The sequence below is a fragment of the Vigna unguiculata genome, chromosome 9, assembly GCF_037176805.1.
Source record: "Vigna unguiculata cultivar grain cowpea cultivar isolate G323 ecotype 2 chromosome 9, ASM3717680v1, whole genome shotgun sequence".
Taxonomy (NCBI): Eukaryota; Viridiplantae; Streptophyta; class Magnoliopsida; order Fabales; family Fabaceae; genus Vigna; species Vigna unguiculata.
The window spans coordinates 39,658,123-39,677,550 of NC_140800.1; the positions used below are offsets into that span (position 1 = coordinate 39,658,123).

General features: G+C 30.3%; 1 protein-coding gene across 1 annotated transcript; it reads left to right on the forward strand.

Annotated features, from left to right (window-relative positions):
• Positions 1-333: 333 nt before the first annotated feature.
• Positions 334-4,302, forward strand: LOC114163015 (Leucine-rich receptor-like protein kinase family protein). Its single transcript, XM_028047058.2, has 3 exons — positions 334-495; positions 886-3,533; positions 3,668-4,302. The coding sequence occupies exons 2-3, from the start codon at positions 971-973 to the stop codon at positions 4,006-4,008; spliced, it is 2,904 nt and encodes a 967-aa protein (XP_027902859.1). The 5' UTR covers positions 334-495; positions 886-970; the 3' UTR covers positions 4,009-4,302.
• The last annotated feature ends 15,126 nt before the right edge of the window (positions 4,303-19,428 follow it).

Here is a 19,428-nt window from a genome sequence, read left to right on the forward strand (position 1 = left end):
CGCATGATCATTCATCAAATTACGTTTTAACCTTTTCATTAGTGATTTAAATATAATAATAGGAAGAGTTTGAAGAGTTTGTTTTCAACGGTTACAGAAATTCTTTGTCACTTTCTCAAGTGCTCTGCCAGTGAGTCGGTCAAAAAAGAGCATTTTGGTAACAATCCGACAAAATCAGAGCCTTTTTCCAACATCTGTCCCTGTTTCTCTTTCAACCGTTTGTGTTCAAACGCCAATCTCTAAGAAGTCAAGGGGCAGTTTCGTAGTTATGAATGAACTCAGTGCCCAGTTCCAGTTCTTGTAGCATCCCATCTATTTAAGCACGCACACACCCCTCTCTCTCACGTCCAATACATCCTCTTCAAATAGTATTTCCATCAATATTTCACCATATCCCTCTCTCCCTTTCTTTACTTACTTCAAATCCAATTCTTCTCTATCCTCAATTCATTTTGACCCTGAGAAACTAAGTACTCCTCCAATTATGATAGTTAGGTACGTAATTTATATCTTTTCATTATCTATGCCACTTTTACAAATTCTCTCTTCCAACTTCATATATATCCTGGCGCATGCATAATGTCCCTTAGCACATGAACTGACTCACATGAAATTAATGCTAGCTAGAAGTCAAACTCATCACTCATAGCCACCTGCAAAAGCTGCATATGTGTTTTTCATTTTTGTTACAACAACACATATATTCCTTTGTCTTTTTCCAAAACATTCACACATAGAATAAAGAATATTTCATAATACTTTAGTGTGTGTGTTTTTTTTTTCTTTCTGCCCATGATTATTTTAATTGACATGCTATTGAACTTTGGTCACTGATCACTAATCTAATTAAAAAGTTACGTTAATCATGTTATGCACTTTTTACAGCTTGGGATCCGAGGAGATAAATCCAAGGCAGAAGATAGAACACTGAATTGCTTCACAAAAAATAAAACTCATCAGAAAGCTAGACATGGCCAAAGGATCTTCAAAGACAAAATCCATGACATTTATATGCCTCTTCTTGTTCATGCTCAACTTCCACTCATCCCACGGAGATCCAAAAGAGGTTCAGCTTTTGTTATCCCTCAAAGCTTCCATCGATGACCCGCTTCACTTTCTCTCCAACTGGGAAACTTCCTCTGCCACTTCATGCAGGTGGCATGGCGTCACCTGCGACAACAACGTTAACGCTTCCCACGTTAACGCTGTGGTGCTCTCGGGAAAAAACATGACCGGCGAGGTCTCCTCTATTTTTCAACTTCCATACGTCGCAAACATCGACCTTTCAAATAACCAGTTTGTTGGGGAAATCACTTTTAACTACTCTCTCAATTCTCTGTCTCCACTTCGTTACCTTAACCTCAGCAACAACAACTTCACGGGTTCTTTGCCTCAGCCATTGTTTTCCGTGCTTTTCTCAAACCTTGAAACTCTGGATCTCTCCAACAACATGTTTTCAGGGAACATACCTCACCGAATTGGATTGCTTTCCAGCCTGAGGTATCTTGATCTTGGAGGAAACGTTTTGGTAGGAAAGATTCCGAATTCCATCACCAACATGACCACTTTGCAGTACCTTACGCTGGCTTCAAACCAGTTAGTGGATAAGATACCACAGGAAATTGGCCGAATGAAGAGCTTGAAGTGGATTTACTTGGGCTACAACAACCTTTCAGGTGAGATACCAAGTAGCATTGGAGAGTTACTCTCTTTGAATCATCTCGACCTTGTCTACAACAACCTCACTGGACCTATTCCTCAGTCTCTCGGACACCTCACCGAGCTTCAATATCTCTTTCTTTATCAAAACAAACTGAGTGGTCCAATTCCACAATCCATTTTCGAACTGAAAAAGCTCATTTCACTCGATCTCAGTGATAACTCTCTTTCGGGTTTGATTTCTGAGCGCGTGGTTCAGCTCCAGAGGCTGGAGATTCTCCACCTTTTCTCAAACAATTTCACTGGGAAGATTCCAAAGGGTGTTGCATTTTTGCCTCGGCTCCAGGTTCTTCAGCTATGGTCAAACGGATTAATAGGTGAGATTCCTGAGGAGCTTGGAAAACACAGCAACCTCACTGTGCTGGACCTCTCCACCAACAACCTCGCAGGGAAGATTCCAGATAACATATGCCACTCAGGTAGTCTTTTCAAGCTGATCCTCTTCTCCAACTATTTCGAAGGAGAAATCCCGAAGAGCTTAACCTCTTGCAGAAGCCTTCGCCGAGTGAGACTACAAAACAACAAGTTCTCGGGGAAATTACCACCGGAGTTAACCACACTGCCTCAGGTATACTTCTTGGATATCTCTGGAAACCAACTTTCGGGAAGGATCGATGAACGAAAATGGGACATGCCGTCGCTTCAAATGCTCAGTTTGGCCAACAACAACTTCTCTGGAGAACTCCCTAGCTCTTTCGGGACACAAATTCTTGAGGACTTGGACTTATCAAACAACCAATTCTCAGGTTCTATTCCACTAGATTATAAAAGCTTATCCGAGCTGGTGGAATTGAAGCTCAGCAATAACAAACTCTTTGGTAACATTCCAGAAGAAATTTGCTCGTGCAAGAAGCTTGTAGCCTTAGATTTGAGTCACAACCAGCTCAGTGGTGAAATTCCGATGAAATTCTCCGGGATGCCGGTTCTCGGCCTCCTTGACCTGTCAGAAAACCAATTCTCCGGCGAGATTCCGCAGGATTTGGGCAGCACCGAGTCTCTCGTTCAGATCAACATTTCACACAACCATTTTCGTGGAAGTTTACCTTCTACCGGCGCTTTCCTCGCCATCAACGCTAGTGCAGTCACCGGCAACAACCTTTGCGACCGTGATGATGACTCTTCAAGCGGGTTGCCACTGTGCAAAAGCAATAACCAGAACCCAACCTGGCTCTTCATCATGCTGTGTTTTCTACTAGCACTGGTTGCGTTCGCAGCAGCTTCTTTACTCATCTTCTATGTTCACAAGAGAAAGAGCTTGTCGGAAGTGCGAAAAGTGGAAAACGAAGACGGAACCTGGGAAGTGCAGTTCTTTTGTTCGAAAGCAGCGAGGTCGATGAAGGTGGATAATGTTTTCTCTGCTGTTAAAGAGGGAAGAGTTGTGTCCAAAGGAAGGAACTGGGTTTCCTACGAAGGGAAGTGCTTGGAGAATGGCATGCAGTTCATGGTAATGGAAATCAGTGACTTGAATTCTCTTTCGACGAGTATGTGGGAAGAGACAGTGAAGGGTGGAAAGGTTCGTCACCCCAATATCTTCAATCTTATGGGGACGTGTAGGTGTGGAAAGAGAGGGTACTTGGTGTACGAACACGAAGAGAGTAAGAAACTAAGCGAGATTGTGAATAGTTTAAGTTGGAAACAGCGTTGCAAGATTGCTGTTGGCGTTTCAAAAGCGATTAAATTCCTGCATTCTCACGCTTCATCCATGGTTTTGGTGGGAGAGGTTGCAAGGGAGATAGTTAGGGTCGACAGCAAAGGTGTCCCTCGCCTTAAGGTCACCCCTCCCATAATGACATGTTTGCCATACCTTGCCCAAGGTACTATACTAAATCACTATTTTACATGTATTAGAGTTTCATGATAATAATCCACAATGTCTTATGTTATGTCATACGTTAATGTTTTGTTGTCGGATTCGTGTGAGTGATGACACTTGATTCTACATTTTCAGAGACAAGAGAAAGGAAAAATGTGACAGAGAAGAGTGAGATATATGGGTTGGGAGTTATGCTGATTGAACTATTAACGGGAAGGAACGCCATAGACATAGAAGCAGGCAATGGCATGCAGAAGACTATTGTGGAGTGGGCCCGTTACTGCTACTCTGATTGTCATGTTGACACGTGGATTGATCCTGTGATGAAAGGTGGAGATGCATTGAGGTATGAGAAGGAGATGGTTGAGATGATGAATGTAGCGCTGCACTGCACCACAACAGATCCCAGTGCAAGGCCATGCGCAAGAGATGTAGTGAAAGCCCTAGAGAGTTTTCAGAGAACTAGTTTTTGTTGAGTTTCTGATGAGCATTCCTCTGACCTATGGTTATAGATTTTATTTACTCTTGTTTGAGTTTTCACTTTTTTTTCCTTTTTTTTTTTTGTTTTGATCCTTAATTTGTTGAAGGTTTGTAGTTTAGCAGAAGAAGTTGTTGATGAAGAAGGGATTGCTAGGGAAATGTTTGGTTGATATTATAAGGGCATGCTTGACATAGTGCTGATGAGTGTAAAAGTAAAAGTAAATGTAAATAAATTGAATGTGATTAATAAATTAATCATATGAAAGCAATCAACTTTGTATTTCCCAACAGCTGCATCTCTCTTTTATTCTTGTAGTTGACCGTTTTCTTCCACTTTTTGTTAACCCCGTGAACTGTTTACTACCACTTGCATAATAAATATAGGTTTTTATAAATTAAAATAAACTTATTCATTTACTAATTTGTAGAATTTCTTATAAATTTTGATTTTCTATAAAGCTTTCATAAACACGTGTGAAAAAAATAATATATAATCATTTCTCAAGAGTGTGAAAACTATAAATCTCAATAACAGGAAAACCGGTTCATAAAAGTTTAAATTCGGTAAAGAACTTCATCATTGTTTTAAAAATTAATTTAATATTAATTAAGGAAGAAGGTATCATGCCAATTATTACTACTTTTTTTTCTTACAAAACATATATTATAATCATTTACATATCTTGATTCTTATAATATGAATTTGACATTTTTTTTATTCTATATCTAAACATCTTATTTCTAATACAAGCTATTTTATTTTGTTAAAACATAAACTAATAAGGTTTAAGATATATTTAATGTGATATTCTATGAATACTTCAATCTTAAGAAACTATAAAATGATATTTTAATTTAATTTTTAATGTTATAAAACTATGATAACAGATTTATTTTATGTTATAAAGTATTTAATTATTAGTTAGAATTTAATTATGATTGGGCCACCAATCCTTTAGACGATATTTTTATTAGTTCGTTGCATCATATTTTTATAACCTTGGGTGGATATAAAGTAAAAGATAGATTTATATTTCTATATATAAATAATATATTTATAATTTTTTCAAAGAAGTGAAGTTTAAATTTAGTTTATAGAATTAGTTTCGTCGTAAATTTTTAGTGGAGGATTTGTGTTGTTATGATATCTTAATAGATTAATGTGTTGTGTTGTTAGGTTGTTTAGATTATACCATAATATACTACAGTTTGTAGTAGTTTTGTTATACATAACAATTTTTGTAAGCTTTTTATTTAAAGTACAAATTTTAAAACCTATTTTATGCATGTATTTGAATAACTTGTAAGCACGTGTGTATAAGGGTTAGAGTACTCCAAAGTACTCTATTATATATATATATATATATATATATATATATATATATATATATATATATATATATATATATATATATTTTCTTATAAAAAAAATATAAATTATTTTGTAAGGTGTGATATTTACAGTTATTTATATATTTTTAATTTGTTTTAACTGTATTTTGACTCTGATGTCATTTTAATAAGTAAATGCCCTAATTTTAAAAGATTAATTTGTAAGATAAGATTTGTACTTCTTTATATTTTAAATCTGCCTTATATATCTTTAATTTGATAAGATAATTTTACATTGAAATAAAATAATGCTTTATATATTCATTATTTCTTTTTATTTTCATAACTAGCAAATATGTTATATTAATTTGATTTCTTATATATATGTGCATGAAAGATGAGAAAATTGTTTACTAAAAAGGATGAGAGAAATAACAATGTATCATACTATATATATTGTGCGTATAGCATATATATATATATATATATATATATATATATATATATATATATATATATATATATATATATATATATATATATATATATATATATATATATATAGATGGTTAATATCTTAAGTTATTTAAATTATCACAGGAGAACTTAAAATAATACATAACTTTATCTTTCAATATTATAATATTATATTATTTGACTCAAAATGCTTTGACCTTTAAATGTTAATAATCACTTAATCAATCTTTCTCCTTAAGAGTAGTTTTTGTTTTTTCGTAGACTCCACTAAAGATAATTCTAATTAATAATACTAGCGAACATACAAGTCCGACAGCGCCTGTTGCATTTTTTAATTTTAAAAAAATTTAAGTTAAGATAATAATAAATATATAATTTTTAAAATAGTTGTTAAATATAAAATTAAAAAGAAAATAAAATATGTAAAAAGAAATTTTAAATAATGGTTTAAGACAAAAGAGATTTCTAAAAAAATGATTAAAAATAAATTATTTACAAAAGATTAATTTTTAAAATAATTAAGGATAAAACGGGTATTATGAAATGTGGACACAAAAAGAGGAATCCTCTTTATATTGTATATATACACATTTTTTAAATATGAATAATAGTATCTTAGTAGATGATAATAGTGTAATCTTATTAAGTTAATATATAAAATAAATTTATATTTATTAAAAATGAAGTGAAATGTTAAAAATAAAGTGAAATGAATAGAAAAGTTAATTGTTGATGAATAAAAAAAATAAGATAAACAATTTTATAGAAAATAGGTAAAAATAACCATTAATTTTAAAAAATAATAAATAATTATATTATAAAGGGTATAATTGGTATTATGAAATGTGGATACAAAAGAGGGAATCCTCTTTATTATTGTTATAGATGAACAAAATATAAGTATATTTATAAAGATTAAAGTGAAATGTATGGAGAAAATATGAGAAAAATAACTGTTGATGAATAGGAGGAGAAAAAAGAAGAAGGAGATAAGTAAATAGTTTTATAGAAACTTGTAAAATTAACCGTTAATTTTTAAAAATTTAATAAATAATTAAATTGTAAAGGGTAAAGTTAGAATTATGAAATGTGAACACAAAAGAGGAAATCTCCTTTATATATAGTTATAAATTATAGATATAGATAATATCCACTATAACCAATAATTTATTTTAATATTTAAGGCAATTGTATATAATAGACTTCATCTATAAAAACTAACGGTTAAATTGAAAAAAAAAATGTCATCAGATTATTTGATTATATTTGTTTCCAAAATGATTTTTTAAACACAAATGTTTTTTTTTGTTAAAGACAATTACTAAATTAAAAATTATTATCATATAAAAATAGAAAAAAAAATTCTATGAAAATTGACTCAATTTCTTCGTTTAAGCTATTGGATTCCTGTTTATACGACCTCAGGTTCTTATATTTTTAATTTGTTCACACCGGTCATTTCATTTGTTAAGGGTTCAATGTTCAATTTCTCTCTTATTTTTAGGTCAAATGCCACAAAATGACTGAAAGTAATGACCACATGGAAATATTTCAAACCTTGACGATCTGGTACATGTGACCTGAATAAGAGGAAGAAAATTAAGCTCAATTGTTTATGTTTTTTCTAAATAGATTTGAAACAAACACAAAAAAAAATAAAATTATATCTTATTTCGGTTTTGATTTAAATATAACACTTTTTGCATTAAATGAAACACAATTTGGCTTGAGGTAATAATTTTTCAATTTTGTAATGTAACTATTAACATACCCATTCAGTCTTATCTTCAAAGTTTTATTTATGTTTTAAAAGTATACATCTGAGTCCGAGACATATCTTGAAAGAGATTTTGTGTTAGAAAAAAAAAAAAAGAGTTTGGTCTTAATTTAAAAAAGAAGGAAAACACAGTATATGCCCATATGGGAATGGAAGAAAAGAGTTTGTCTCATGATCACAGAAATCGGAAAGTGAATGCTCCTTTCATCTTTACACCAGAGTGGAACCCCAACAATTACACTCATTTTCTGGGACCACCATTTATTTGTTCAATACCGGTTTCATAATATCTTTTGTCCTCTTGCCAAACACTCTTTTCAAATTTTTACTACACATTATACAGCCCAAAAACAAACCAAAACAAGTGCACCACAGCAACTCAAAAGTTGCATGCAGAAACTCAGTTTCACAGTGATTTATATTTCGATTCGCTGTATATGTATAAGAAAATTTAAATTTCGACTTTTAAAGTAATTATTTCCTTGTTAAACACGCACTGTATACAGTAAAGTTACGTGAGACATAGATCTAAATTTAGAAAATGGTTTATTCTAAAACATATGTTGCATTTGGTATTGCTGCTATGCGACCTAATGATTCAATCACATTGAACGTTGCGATTGTCATAATAATACAATCACAAAATCTAACCAGCAGACAGACATTGAACAGAAACTTTTGATATTAAATACAATGATAAGGCGACGCATTTTTTCTTTTTAGGTTTGAATGCATGTATACTGTAAATCACCTTTCGCCAAGTTATGATTATAGGACTGATATAAAAGACATCGATTAGATTTTTTTTCTTCTGGGAGACGACACCCCTTTCTTTCTTCTCTTCATGATGATGCAAGTTTGAATCTATGATGCCTCTACATTCATAATTAATCACTGCTTATCCGAGTCTTGTCTCCTTTCATACATAACAACCTTAAATCATACTCAAACAGCTCATCTAATTTTCTGCTAATTGTCTCTCACTATGTTACACGTATCAACGCATGCTAGGTCCATCATTTGATTCTATTATATATCCAAATCAATCATCTCTAATATTTCCCAAAAGTGAAAATTCCACTGGTGTACACAGAACATGAAATAGGGGGAAAGGAGATTTTACCCCATAATTATGTACCCTAGACCAAATACATACCCCTATTATCTTAATTAGGGTTAGCGTGATTAAGCAGTATAAATGAATTCCACTTAGTAGGATCTTCCGAACCAGGCCAGACCACAAACTTTCTTGTGACCCACCTTCCTTCCATGTTATGATGATTTTGAGTTTTTTGTGATGCTATGGCCTCTGAGTAATGATGGTTATGCAAGAACCCTTTTTTCCCTTTTGTTGAATCAGAAGTCTTGGAGGGTTTCCACAGTTAGAAGATTCGAGGAGTAAAGATGAGTCTAAGCATAAAAATATAAAACTAGGTGACATTATTATGAGGGGCAAAGCAGCTATAAGTGTGGCTGGCATGGATATGATCTGCTGCAATGTTTGTTTTTTCTCAAAAGCCCCCCAAGATTTCAATTATAGCCCTCGGAGACCATGCAAAAGCTTCTTTGGCTTCATTCTTTCAAGTCAAAAAAGCCCCTTTTCTGATGATTTTTTTGGTAAAGTCTTCTTCTTTGGTAGTACCAAGTGTTTGAATTGTTAATGTCTTCGCATTTTTCTCTCCTTTTCTTACTTTCTAGATCACAACACAACAAACACAATTTTCATGAATGCTTCTTTCATAAAAGACAGCTGGCTTTTGTTTTCAGACTTTAATGTACTCAATGATAAAAAAAAAAATAATAATAATAATAATAATATTGGCTCCACGTGCAACCCATCGGATATTGCACACACCCACCCACTTCACACAATTCATGGACTTCAAGGTGGAGAAAATAAAATACAAAAATGAAAAAGTATATGCTAGCTCATTCTTGAGCGTGAAACCAAGCATGGTACGCTACAGGAAAAAGGATACATAGCTACACTGTAGTGAAACAAGATCATAAACTTTCACAAAAATTGTTATGAGGGTTGTTAAGTTGGAGTTAGAATTAAAACTAGTGTGAGAAAATAAATGACACATTGACTTTGAGCATGTAGCAGCAGTTGTGTGTTTAGCTGAAAATGCATACTGATACGCCAATTATTGTGACTTTCGCTTAATCCGATGTAGCAAATGGATCTTGTTTTGTTCAAATCTAGTCAAATGAAAGTGGCGATGTTGTCATTCTGTAATGAATCTAAAAGATACTTTACTTTTGTCTGTAATTTCAACTTTATTGTATAAGACCTTGGCTTGTCTGTAATTCGTTAGTGTGCTGGGTCAAAGATCACATCAACCCCTACCACTTGGAAAAACGAAAGACACTTTCAGTGAACTCTGGGGTCGATTTCCTTTTCAATTTACAGTAACTATGATATAAAGTAAAACACAAATCGATGCGCTTTTATCCTAACCTCATCTTGAGTTGAACTAGGATTAGGTTCCTTATATGCTGCCCAACTGTGGAGGAACAACTTTAGAAAAACAATGAAGTATTTTTTTCAAAAGCTTAACTTCATACACCGTCTTCAGAAGCTCTGCTTTGCATATGTGAGAAAACCAAGCTTTGAAATGGAAGGAGAGAAAATTATGTCCTAACAAGGGATTATGAAACAAGCCATGTTACATAGAAGATGTTCATGTTAGAGATACAATTACAATTTTAAAAGTTTCAGAGTGGAAGTGAAAATATTAAGTGAGAAAAAAAAACTCACAATCATTTTGTTAAATTTTAGGTTGGAATAACAATAAATCTCATGGAAAAATCCCAGAAATATTGCTGCATAAGGCACAGTAGTTTAGGAATAAAAATAAGAAAAATATTTTTTACAACACTTCCATAAGTTCACAACCTAATTTTAGAGTATTTTAATCATTAAAGAAATTATTTTTTATATTTATAAATAAGAATGATCGAAGAGTAGAATATATCGTAAATATGAAATATATGCAAGGTTTAATTAGTTGGATGGTACCCACTTTCGTTTAAATATGTCAGTTTGGTATCTGTTTTCAAGACTGTATCAATCGAGTTCCAACTTTTATAAAGATGTTTCAGTTAGGTCCTTTTTAGAACAAAATTATTAACGTGTTCATAACTTTTATCACTAAATTTTAATATAAATATCAAAAATTAATTTTGTAATTCATTTTAAACATCAATATCGTTAATGTGTTAATAATTTTGCTCTGAAAATGACCTAATTAAAACACTTTTTCAAAATTTAAGATTCAATTGACACATCTTTAATAACAGATATCAAACAAACACATTCGAACAAAAACTATATATATATATATATCGTTAAATTAGACGTAGGTATGGATATCTATATGTGTACCTGCGTAATGAATTTTTTTACAATGATGTAACAATCCTACAAGTTAATTAATTTGTTTTAAATTTGGTAATTGTAATTTAATAAAAAATATGCTATAGTCGAAGTACTAATATTATAATACATTTATTCATTACATTATTTATATAAAATATATTATATATGACATTAAAGTTTTAAGTTCTTAAATCATTTAAAAAAAAACTCTAAACGCATAAGATATAAAGCTCCAATATTTAAATGACCATGTCATTGCTTAAAAGGCAGTTGCATATTTTTATATGTACTAAAAACTCATACACAATCCAGATATGCATACTTTTTTAATTTATGGCAATTTATTTAATTTTATATTTTTTCTTAAACAGAGGAATCTTTTCGAATATACTTTTCATTTATTGTTAATATCTAGTATAGGATGACATAAGATGATATATTATTGTAAATTAGACTACTTTTATTACCGGATAGTGAGGAAAGAGAGAGGTTTATTAATAAAATAAAATATAATTAAATATTATATATAGATATAATTAGTTATTTATTTTAATATTCACTATTATTATAATTGGTCATTCTGATTTACATATTTTATATATAATATTTTATTATTATTATTATTATTATTATCTTATTATCTAATCATTATTATTACTTTTTTTAAAGGACTTCCTACTTTGACAAGTGATCCCAGTTTGATATGTCTTCTAAGTTTATGTAAATGATTAAAAGCTGAATGATTATTAATGATAAAAACTCAAAAGCACTTATGTGATATCCCAATTTGACGAGGTATTAATTTTTTGATATTATCATTTTGATGATATCAACAAATTATGTAATCATTATTTATATTGGTATGAATTTGAATTTATTTGAATGTTGATATTTTTTATTAAATGTTTAAAATTCAGTTCTATATATAGATATTTTATAGATTTTTATATAAATCATTTTTAGATTTTAATAACTACACACTTTTTTATAACTTTATATTATATTTATATATGTTTTTATGTAAACTTTTTTATAAATTTATGGTTAAAATATAATACTTTTAGAATTTATATTTTATAAATATTTACAGGTACTACAAATATTAAAAAAAATATGAAGATATCTGCAGGATTAAGAGAATAGTGATGAGTCACTACATTTATCTGTCCATTGATATTTCTAATCATAATATTATTGTATACTAATTAAGGTTAAAACTAGAGTGATGTATGTTCTAAATACATGGATTAAAAATGAGTAAACGAAACTATATACAATAAGAATGTTAGTTTTAAAACTATGGGCAAAAATTAAATAATTAAAACTGTAAAACTAATGTTTCTCGAACGTTAATTTAAAAAGTATCAAAATACAATTAAGTTTTTCTATTTTAAAATATTAAATATGAAAATATAATCTTAACATTTATACTAACAGATTTATTTATTTATTTAATGAAATTTATTTGGATTGGTTCAAAATATTAATATAAACTATTTTAATTCAGCTTCTAATTTAACTTAGATCTAAGATAAATAGTTAATTCAAGATATTTCCTCCGGAATGATTTAGTAAGCATCATGTGGTTTCAACTGAGTTTAATATCTAAAATCTTTTTATTTTGTTATGATTATATATTTAAATATTTTTTCACTTAATAAAACATATTTGTAAACGTGTTGTATATTTTATTTATTATTTTTCTTAAAATATTAACTACAGAGTAGAATTAATTAAAGGATTCAGATCATCACGTAAAATTTGTGTTATCTCAATAAATAAAATTTTATAAGTTGTCTCTCATATATTATCAATACATAGTTAAATAATGTTTAAAATAAATAAATAACGTCACCAAAATTTTAAACTTATACATAAGTTTAGAGAAGAAAAAAACACTTAGGAATGTACACACCAAGTGATATATCAAGTGATACGGATAACTATAAAATATCAATTTTATATTATATTTTATATGATTTTATTATATAAAATTATTATCTTTTTATTTTATTGTTATTATAGAATAATATTAATCAATAAATTAAATTGTTTTTTATTATCAATATAATTGTGCATGTTTATTATTTTATAGATAATATGTAATTCAGTAAACAATATCTAATAAATATGAATAATCAGTTATTTATTTAGAGGTCCTTAACTTCTGCAAGTAAGATTATAAAATTAATATTTTATTAATAAGTTTTAACATATATAATGAAATAATACACATTCTAAACTAACCTTTCAAAAAGATAAGAGAAACATCTCTCACGTACTTTCATTGATTTCAGGTACAAAGTATTTTAACTCATATATGTATTGTTGTGTTTCATATATGTTATATTTTGTATGAATTGGTATTAGAACTACTAAGATATAAAGTATAATTGTTCTTTTGAGAAGTGTATCCTAATCTACATAAATGTTCATTGAAGCATGAAAAATTAGACCGGAGATCTTAATTTTTCTTTGGATTCAAAATTCGATTAAAGAATTTAATTATTTATTAATGGTTGGTCTTATATGTTTTAATTAATATAATAGAAATACCAAACTAAAACACTAATTAGGAGTAAAACCCCAATTTTTTTTTAAAATCCACGATCTGATATCTTCTTACTCGTGGGATTTTTTCATTTTTGTTTTGTTTTTATTCTTTCAGTTGAATTTCGGATCAATTAAATTTCAAAATCAAAACCCCAATCCAATTTCGAAATTGTTCATCTGATTTCTTCCCTTTTCACCATCAATTTTGTTTTCTCTTCGCGAGAAATTTTTTAAGCTCTGGAGCTTTGTTCGCACGAGAGAGTTTTCTTTATTCACCATTTTCACGATGCTGCATCAGAGGTGTTCGACCTGCATGATAGTGATCTGCGTTATGTACAGCAGCAGTAAACGACGGTTTTCCATAGTGGAGGTTCTGCGTCGCCAGCAATGACAGCAGAGGTTTTGCATTTGCTGTTATATGTTATATAATTTATTATATTATTAAATATGATTAATATAATTTTATATGATTGTAAATTCATCCATCACTGATATAATATAAAATTATGTGACGTGAGAATATTATAGTTTAATTATTTTATTAATTTAATATTTCATTAATATTAATCATATTTTATCGATATTTTAATGTTGATGTATTTTATTTTATTTTTTATTTTTGATACAATGTTTTTTTTTAAATTATGTTATATCAATTATTATCAAGTACCCTATGATATGTGTATTGTATTTTTATTTTAATTATATTTTTTATTTATCATGATTCGGAATCTTTAGGCGTGATCATAGAGAATGAGAAATTTATTATTATAATATTCATTTTTTTGCTTCCACAATAATTATGTGTATTAGATGTTTTTTTATTATTTTGATATCAGATTCTTTACCTATGCAATTGACTTCAGTCAAAACTTTAAATGAGACAAATTTTGAGGATTGGAAAGAATATATGATAACAATTACCAATATAGAGTTCTCTTTAAGGGGAGGAAAAACATCTCGCTCTTATCCTTTGGTGGAGCTCCAAAGGTGCATGAAGAGCTCCATGGGCAGCGAAAATGGATGAAGGAATGGAGGCAAGTTGGAAGGCACTTGCATGCAATGGAAGGTGAAAGAGGTGATAGGATTTCCTAATCTATGCTAGCCTAAGGAAGGTGGCTAGAGGTAGAGAGAGGAAATCTCTAGAAAGTGGTGACTCTCAAAGGCAATAGAGGGAGGAGTGCTCTCAACTCAAGTTGCATCTATTGCTTAAAATTTCAAGAGTGTCTACAAATGAGTGAAATTTTGGCTTTTATATGAAGCCATTAACACATGAGAAAGGAGAGCCATTGGATGGAGTGGGCCTTGATCTTGGCCCTTAGATTAAGCTTGGAGAAGGAGGCTTGATCTTGGCCATTGGATGATGCCTTGGAAAAGGAGGAAGCATTCCTAACCCTTGGATGCTTTGGATCCATGAGGTGTAGGAAGAAGTGTTGACTTTCACTTAGTCCACCTTGGCTCTTTTGATAGTTCATGGCCAAATCTCCTATTGGGCTTAGTCAAGCCCAATTTTATCAATTGAACTACTCATTGTTTGACTTATTATTCTAGAAAGCAAGGCCTAAACAATGGGCCAATCTTATTGCTATTCTATTGCTCTTTGATACACCTCTTCAAATCTTCATATCTTCTTTGGCCAATGTGAAGAGTGTGAGAAGCCCAAGTGGGTTTAGGCCATCTTGAATGAAGCCTAATTGGATCTTTTTGAGCATGCTCCTTGTTATTGGGCCTCTTGATGGGCTTGGGCTTGAAGATGAATGTGGGTCATGTATTGGGCCTTGAGCATGATTTGGGCCTAGGCGTTGACCCAAGCTATAAGCCTTGTTGGGATCACATCACCCTTGAGTCACTGTTGTTTAGAGGGTTTCTCGTAAAAATGGAAATACTAGGATAGAGTGTGCCTAATGGTGATGAAATACATCATGGAGAAGTCTATTCGACAATGCATTCTAAATAGTGATAATACCAAGGTTTTTCTGAGATCAGTTCGTGATAAGTTTAAGACTTTTGATAAAGCTCAAAATGATTAGTATTTGTCACGTCTTGAGCTCAAAACGAGTTTTTGGAACAGACTTGCTAGGTACTTGATTGAGAATATACATAGTAGTCCTTAAAGTGTCACTCCATTTTTGAGCTCATAAGGAGTCTTTGGAACAAACTTGTTAGGTACTTGATTGAGAATATACATAACAATCCTTAAAGTGTCTCCATAAAGAAGTGACATATACTAACCCTTTGAGCTTTGTCAAAAGTCTAAAACTTATCACCAACCGATCTCAGAAAGACCTTAGCATTATCATTATCTGGAATGCTTTGTCAAATAGACTTCCTCAAGGTGTATTTCACCACTATCAAGCATACTCTGTTCGAGTATTCCCATTTTTCACGATAAGCTCTTTGGACAATAGTAGATCCGAAAGTAAGAGTTCAAGGTTCTTACTCCCTCAAAGAAAAGTCCTATTTGATAATTGCCAGATACAAATCCAGATTTTTTTTCAATCCTCAAAATTTGTCTCATCTAAAGTTTTCATCGAAGTCAGCTACATAGACAAAGAAGTTGATATCAAAATAACAAAGAAACTTTTAATACGCACAATTATTGTGCAAACAAACTAAATGAATGTTTCTAAATACACAGGAAAATATGTCTATAATACCAAATTTCTCATTTATCATGATCCCACCTAAGGCTCCCGAATTATAATAAATAAGAAATACAATTAAAATAAAAATACAATGCGCATATTCATGTTAAAGAAAATCTAATACCGATAGGGTACTTGACAAATAGTTGACATAACACAAAAATTAGAAAAATATTGTTTCAAAAATAAAATAAAACACATTAACATCAAAATACTGATAGGGTATGATTTAACATTAATGTAATATTAAAATGATTAAATTATATCATTCTCACCTCACAAAAATTTCATACAATTGTCCTCACTATAGGTGAGTTCACAATTATATAAAATTATATTATGTTAGTAATTTTGGGTCATGCATATATATGACACATAATTAAATGTGTTAGGGCCATTATTTATTAAGCCAAATAATAAAGTGATCTGATTAAATTAAAGTTTTAGCTAAAGGCATATGTCATGAAAATAAATATTGTGTAGAGACCATAAAATAATTTCTAATTTGATGAGGGGCCAAATTAGAATTATTAAAACTTAAGTAATTAACAGTTTAAAATGGTCGTGGTCCCCTTCTGAGAATATATAGAGACATGACGTACTTTTCAAGTTCCTGTTCCTTTCTCTCTATCCCCTTCAAGAGAGAAGACTTCTAATATTGATTCTAACGATCAATCAAAAGCAATATCCCATACTCATAAACATGCTTGTAAATAGTAAACGGAAGCGTACATGAATTAGCCATAACGATGTTGTCCCCTTCTTTAGAGCACTACTCTGATTCAGTGATCTTCCTCCTGTCGAGCACCCTTATTTCCCTTTGGTCTTCTCTCTTGATGGAATAGAGAGAAAGGAACAGGAACTTGAAAAGTACGTCATGTCTCTATATATTCTCAGAAAGGGACCACGACCATTTTAAACTGTTAATTACTTAAGTTTTAGTAATTCTAATTTGGTCCCTCATCAAATTAGAAATTATTTTATGGTCTCTACACAATACTTATTTTCATGACATATGCCTTTAGTCAAAACTTTAATTTAGTCAGATCACTTTATTATTTAGCTTAATAAATAATGATCCTAACACATTTAATTATGTGTCATATATATGCATGATCCAAAATTACTAACATATTAGTCATGCTTAACCAAACATAATACAATTATATAAAATACAAATGCAGATGCAGAACCTCTATCGTCGGCGACGCAAAACCTCATTCAAATAAATTATTTATTTATTTATTAATGTTATCCAAGTGGGAGAATGTTGTATTTTATATAATTTTATTATATAAAGTTATTATTCTCTATTATGTTATTATTATGGATTAACACTAATCAATAAAGTAAATTATTTGTTATTATTAATTTTATTATGCATTTTATATAATTTTGGGTTTCTCATGAACGGTCCGTGATGAGTTCAATTGTTTAGTGAAGTGATGGACCTGAATAATCAGTTACTTATTAACGGTTCTGATCTCTACTGAAAAGAATATAATAAAAATGAATGATATTCCATTAGCATTAGTTAGTTAGTTTTAAGTTGTAACATATAACGTAAGACACATTTTGTTACACAGTTATAGAATAACCTATAAGAAAGAGATTAATAAATAGTAACGTATCTCACATGCTTCCATCAGAGATCCTTGTTGATTTCGGATACACAATCTTTAACTGATACTTGAATATTTTGTATTGTTGTGTCTTATATATGTTATATTTTTTTTATCATTTTACCCTAATGCAATATATAAAAAAGGTGTTTTTTTTAATTTAAATTTTGTACGGTGCAATCCATAAATATTCGGAAATACACAATTTGAATATAAAAATATTATATTTTCTTATTCTAACCTGTACAATTTAGAAAGTAAAAGTAGTTTTATGAATTGTATAATTTAAAATATAAGGTTTTTGGTTGATGGTAAGGGGCTCTACTCTACCGGTGGCTTTTCCACGCCAATAAAAAAAAAAATTGTATTTCATCACATTTATAGACATGTAACAAAAAGAAAACATGAGAGTGCAGGAAGCAATGCCCAGTGATACATTTGTCTTTTGGGTTTTGATGTTTGGATGCTCCCCTCTCCTATTGGGCTAGTAGGCCCAATAAAACTGGTGTGCAGTAAATAAAACAACATTTTAAATAAATTAAAACTATGTAGCTTGCACATTAAAACAAGTTATTATTGCCTTACTTCAGAAACTTAGATTAAGTTTGGAGCGAATTAAACGAAAGATGTTTCAATCACACATAATTATGTAAGTCTATGTTGATTATATTAATTTAATGCTCATGTCATTGATTTTTTTTTTCCCTTTGTAAAACAGTAGAATTTCGAATTATTTTTTTTGAGACAATTTTCATTTGTAGTTAATCATACATTTTCCCACTAGTATTACTTTTTTTACTTCATTAGTTATTTAGTCCATATTGCACACTTTCTATTTCGTTTCGTTTATATGAAAATTGTGTTCAAAAGTCAACCTACAAATACCTTTTTTCTTTAAATTTTCGGCTCTTATATTTTCAAAAAATTATTCACATGCTTTAATTCATATAATTTATCTAGTTGAAAAATAATTTTATTAACTATAGGTGTTTTAAGATCGTCATAAAATTGAAATTAACAATGTAATTCTATTCATTGTTAAGCGACAAAAAAATTCAAAACAGAGATGATCCACCACATATATCTACCAAAAACTATTAATACACGAAGATATTAAAACAATGGCAAGGAGTGAAAGAAATTAGTGTCTGAAGGAAAAAAGTATTGTGGTAACGAGGTTATACACCATGTTATCTCTTTAGGTTACATAAACGAACATTAACATCTGATTTTTACTTTTCATTTAATACTAAAAAACATGTTTACTTTTTTTTTATATTTAGTAATGAATCTTCTTTTCTGGAATCATCACGTCCTTGGTCAAATGTAAGATTGAGAAACAACATTAACGTATTACTATCCAATAGAGACACTGATTTTGTCATTCCAGCTTCATAATATGCCTATAACATGTTTGCTATATTGCCAAAAAGGATAGTGAGATTGTGAAAGCTGGAATAACAAACTCAACTTTCCCCTTTTCTGATTAAGGTTGCTCAGCCAAAGTTGTGTCGTGCTTTTATAGCTATTGACTTGAATTATATTATTATATGAAGAAACAGAAACTAAGAATGAAAGCTATGTGCAGGAATACTAAAGCACCAAAAACGAAAAATAAGGAGAAATAA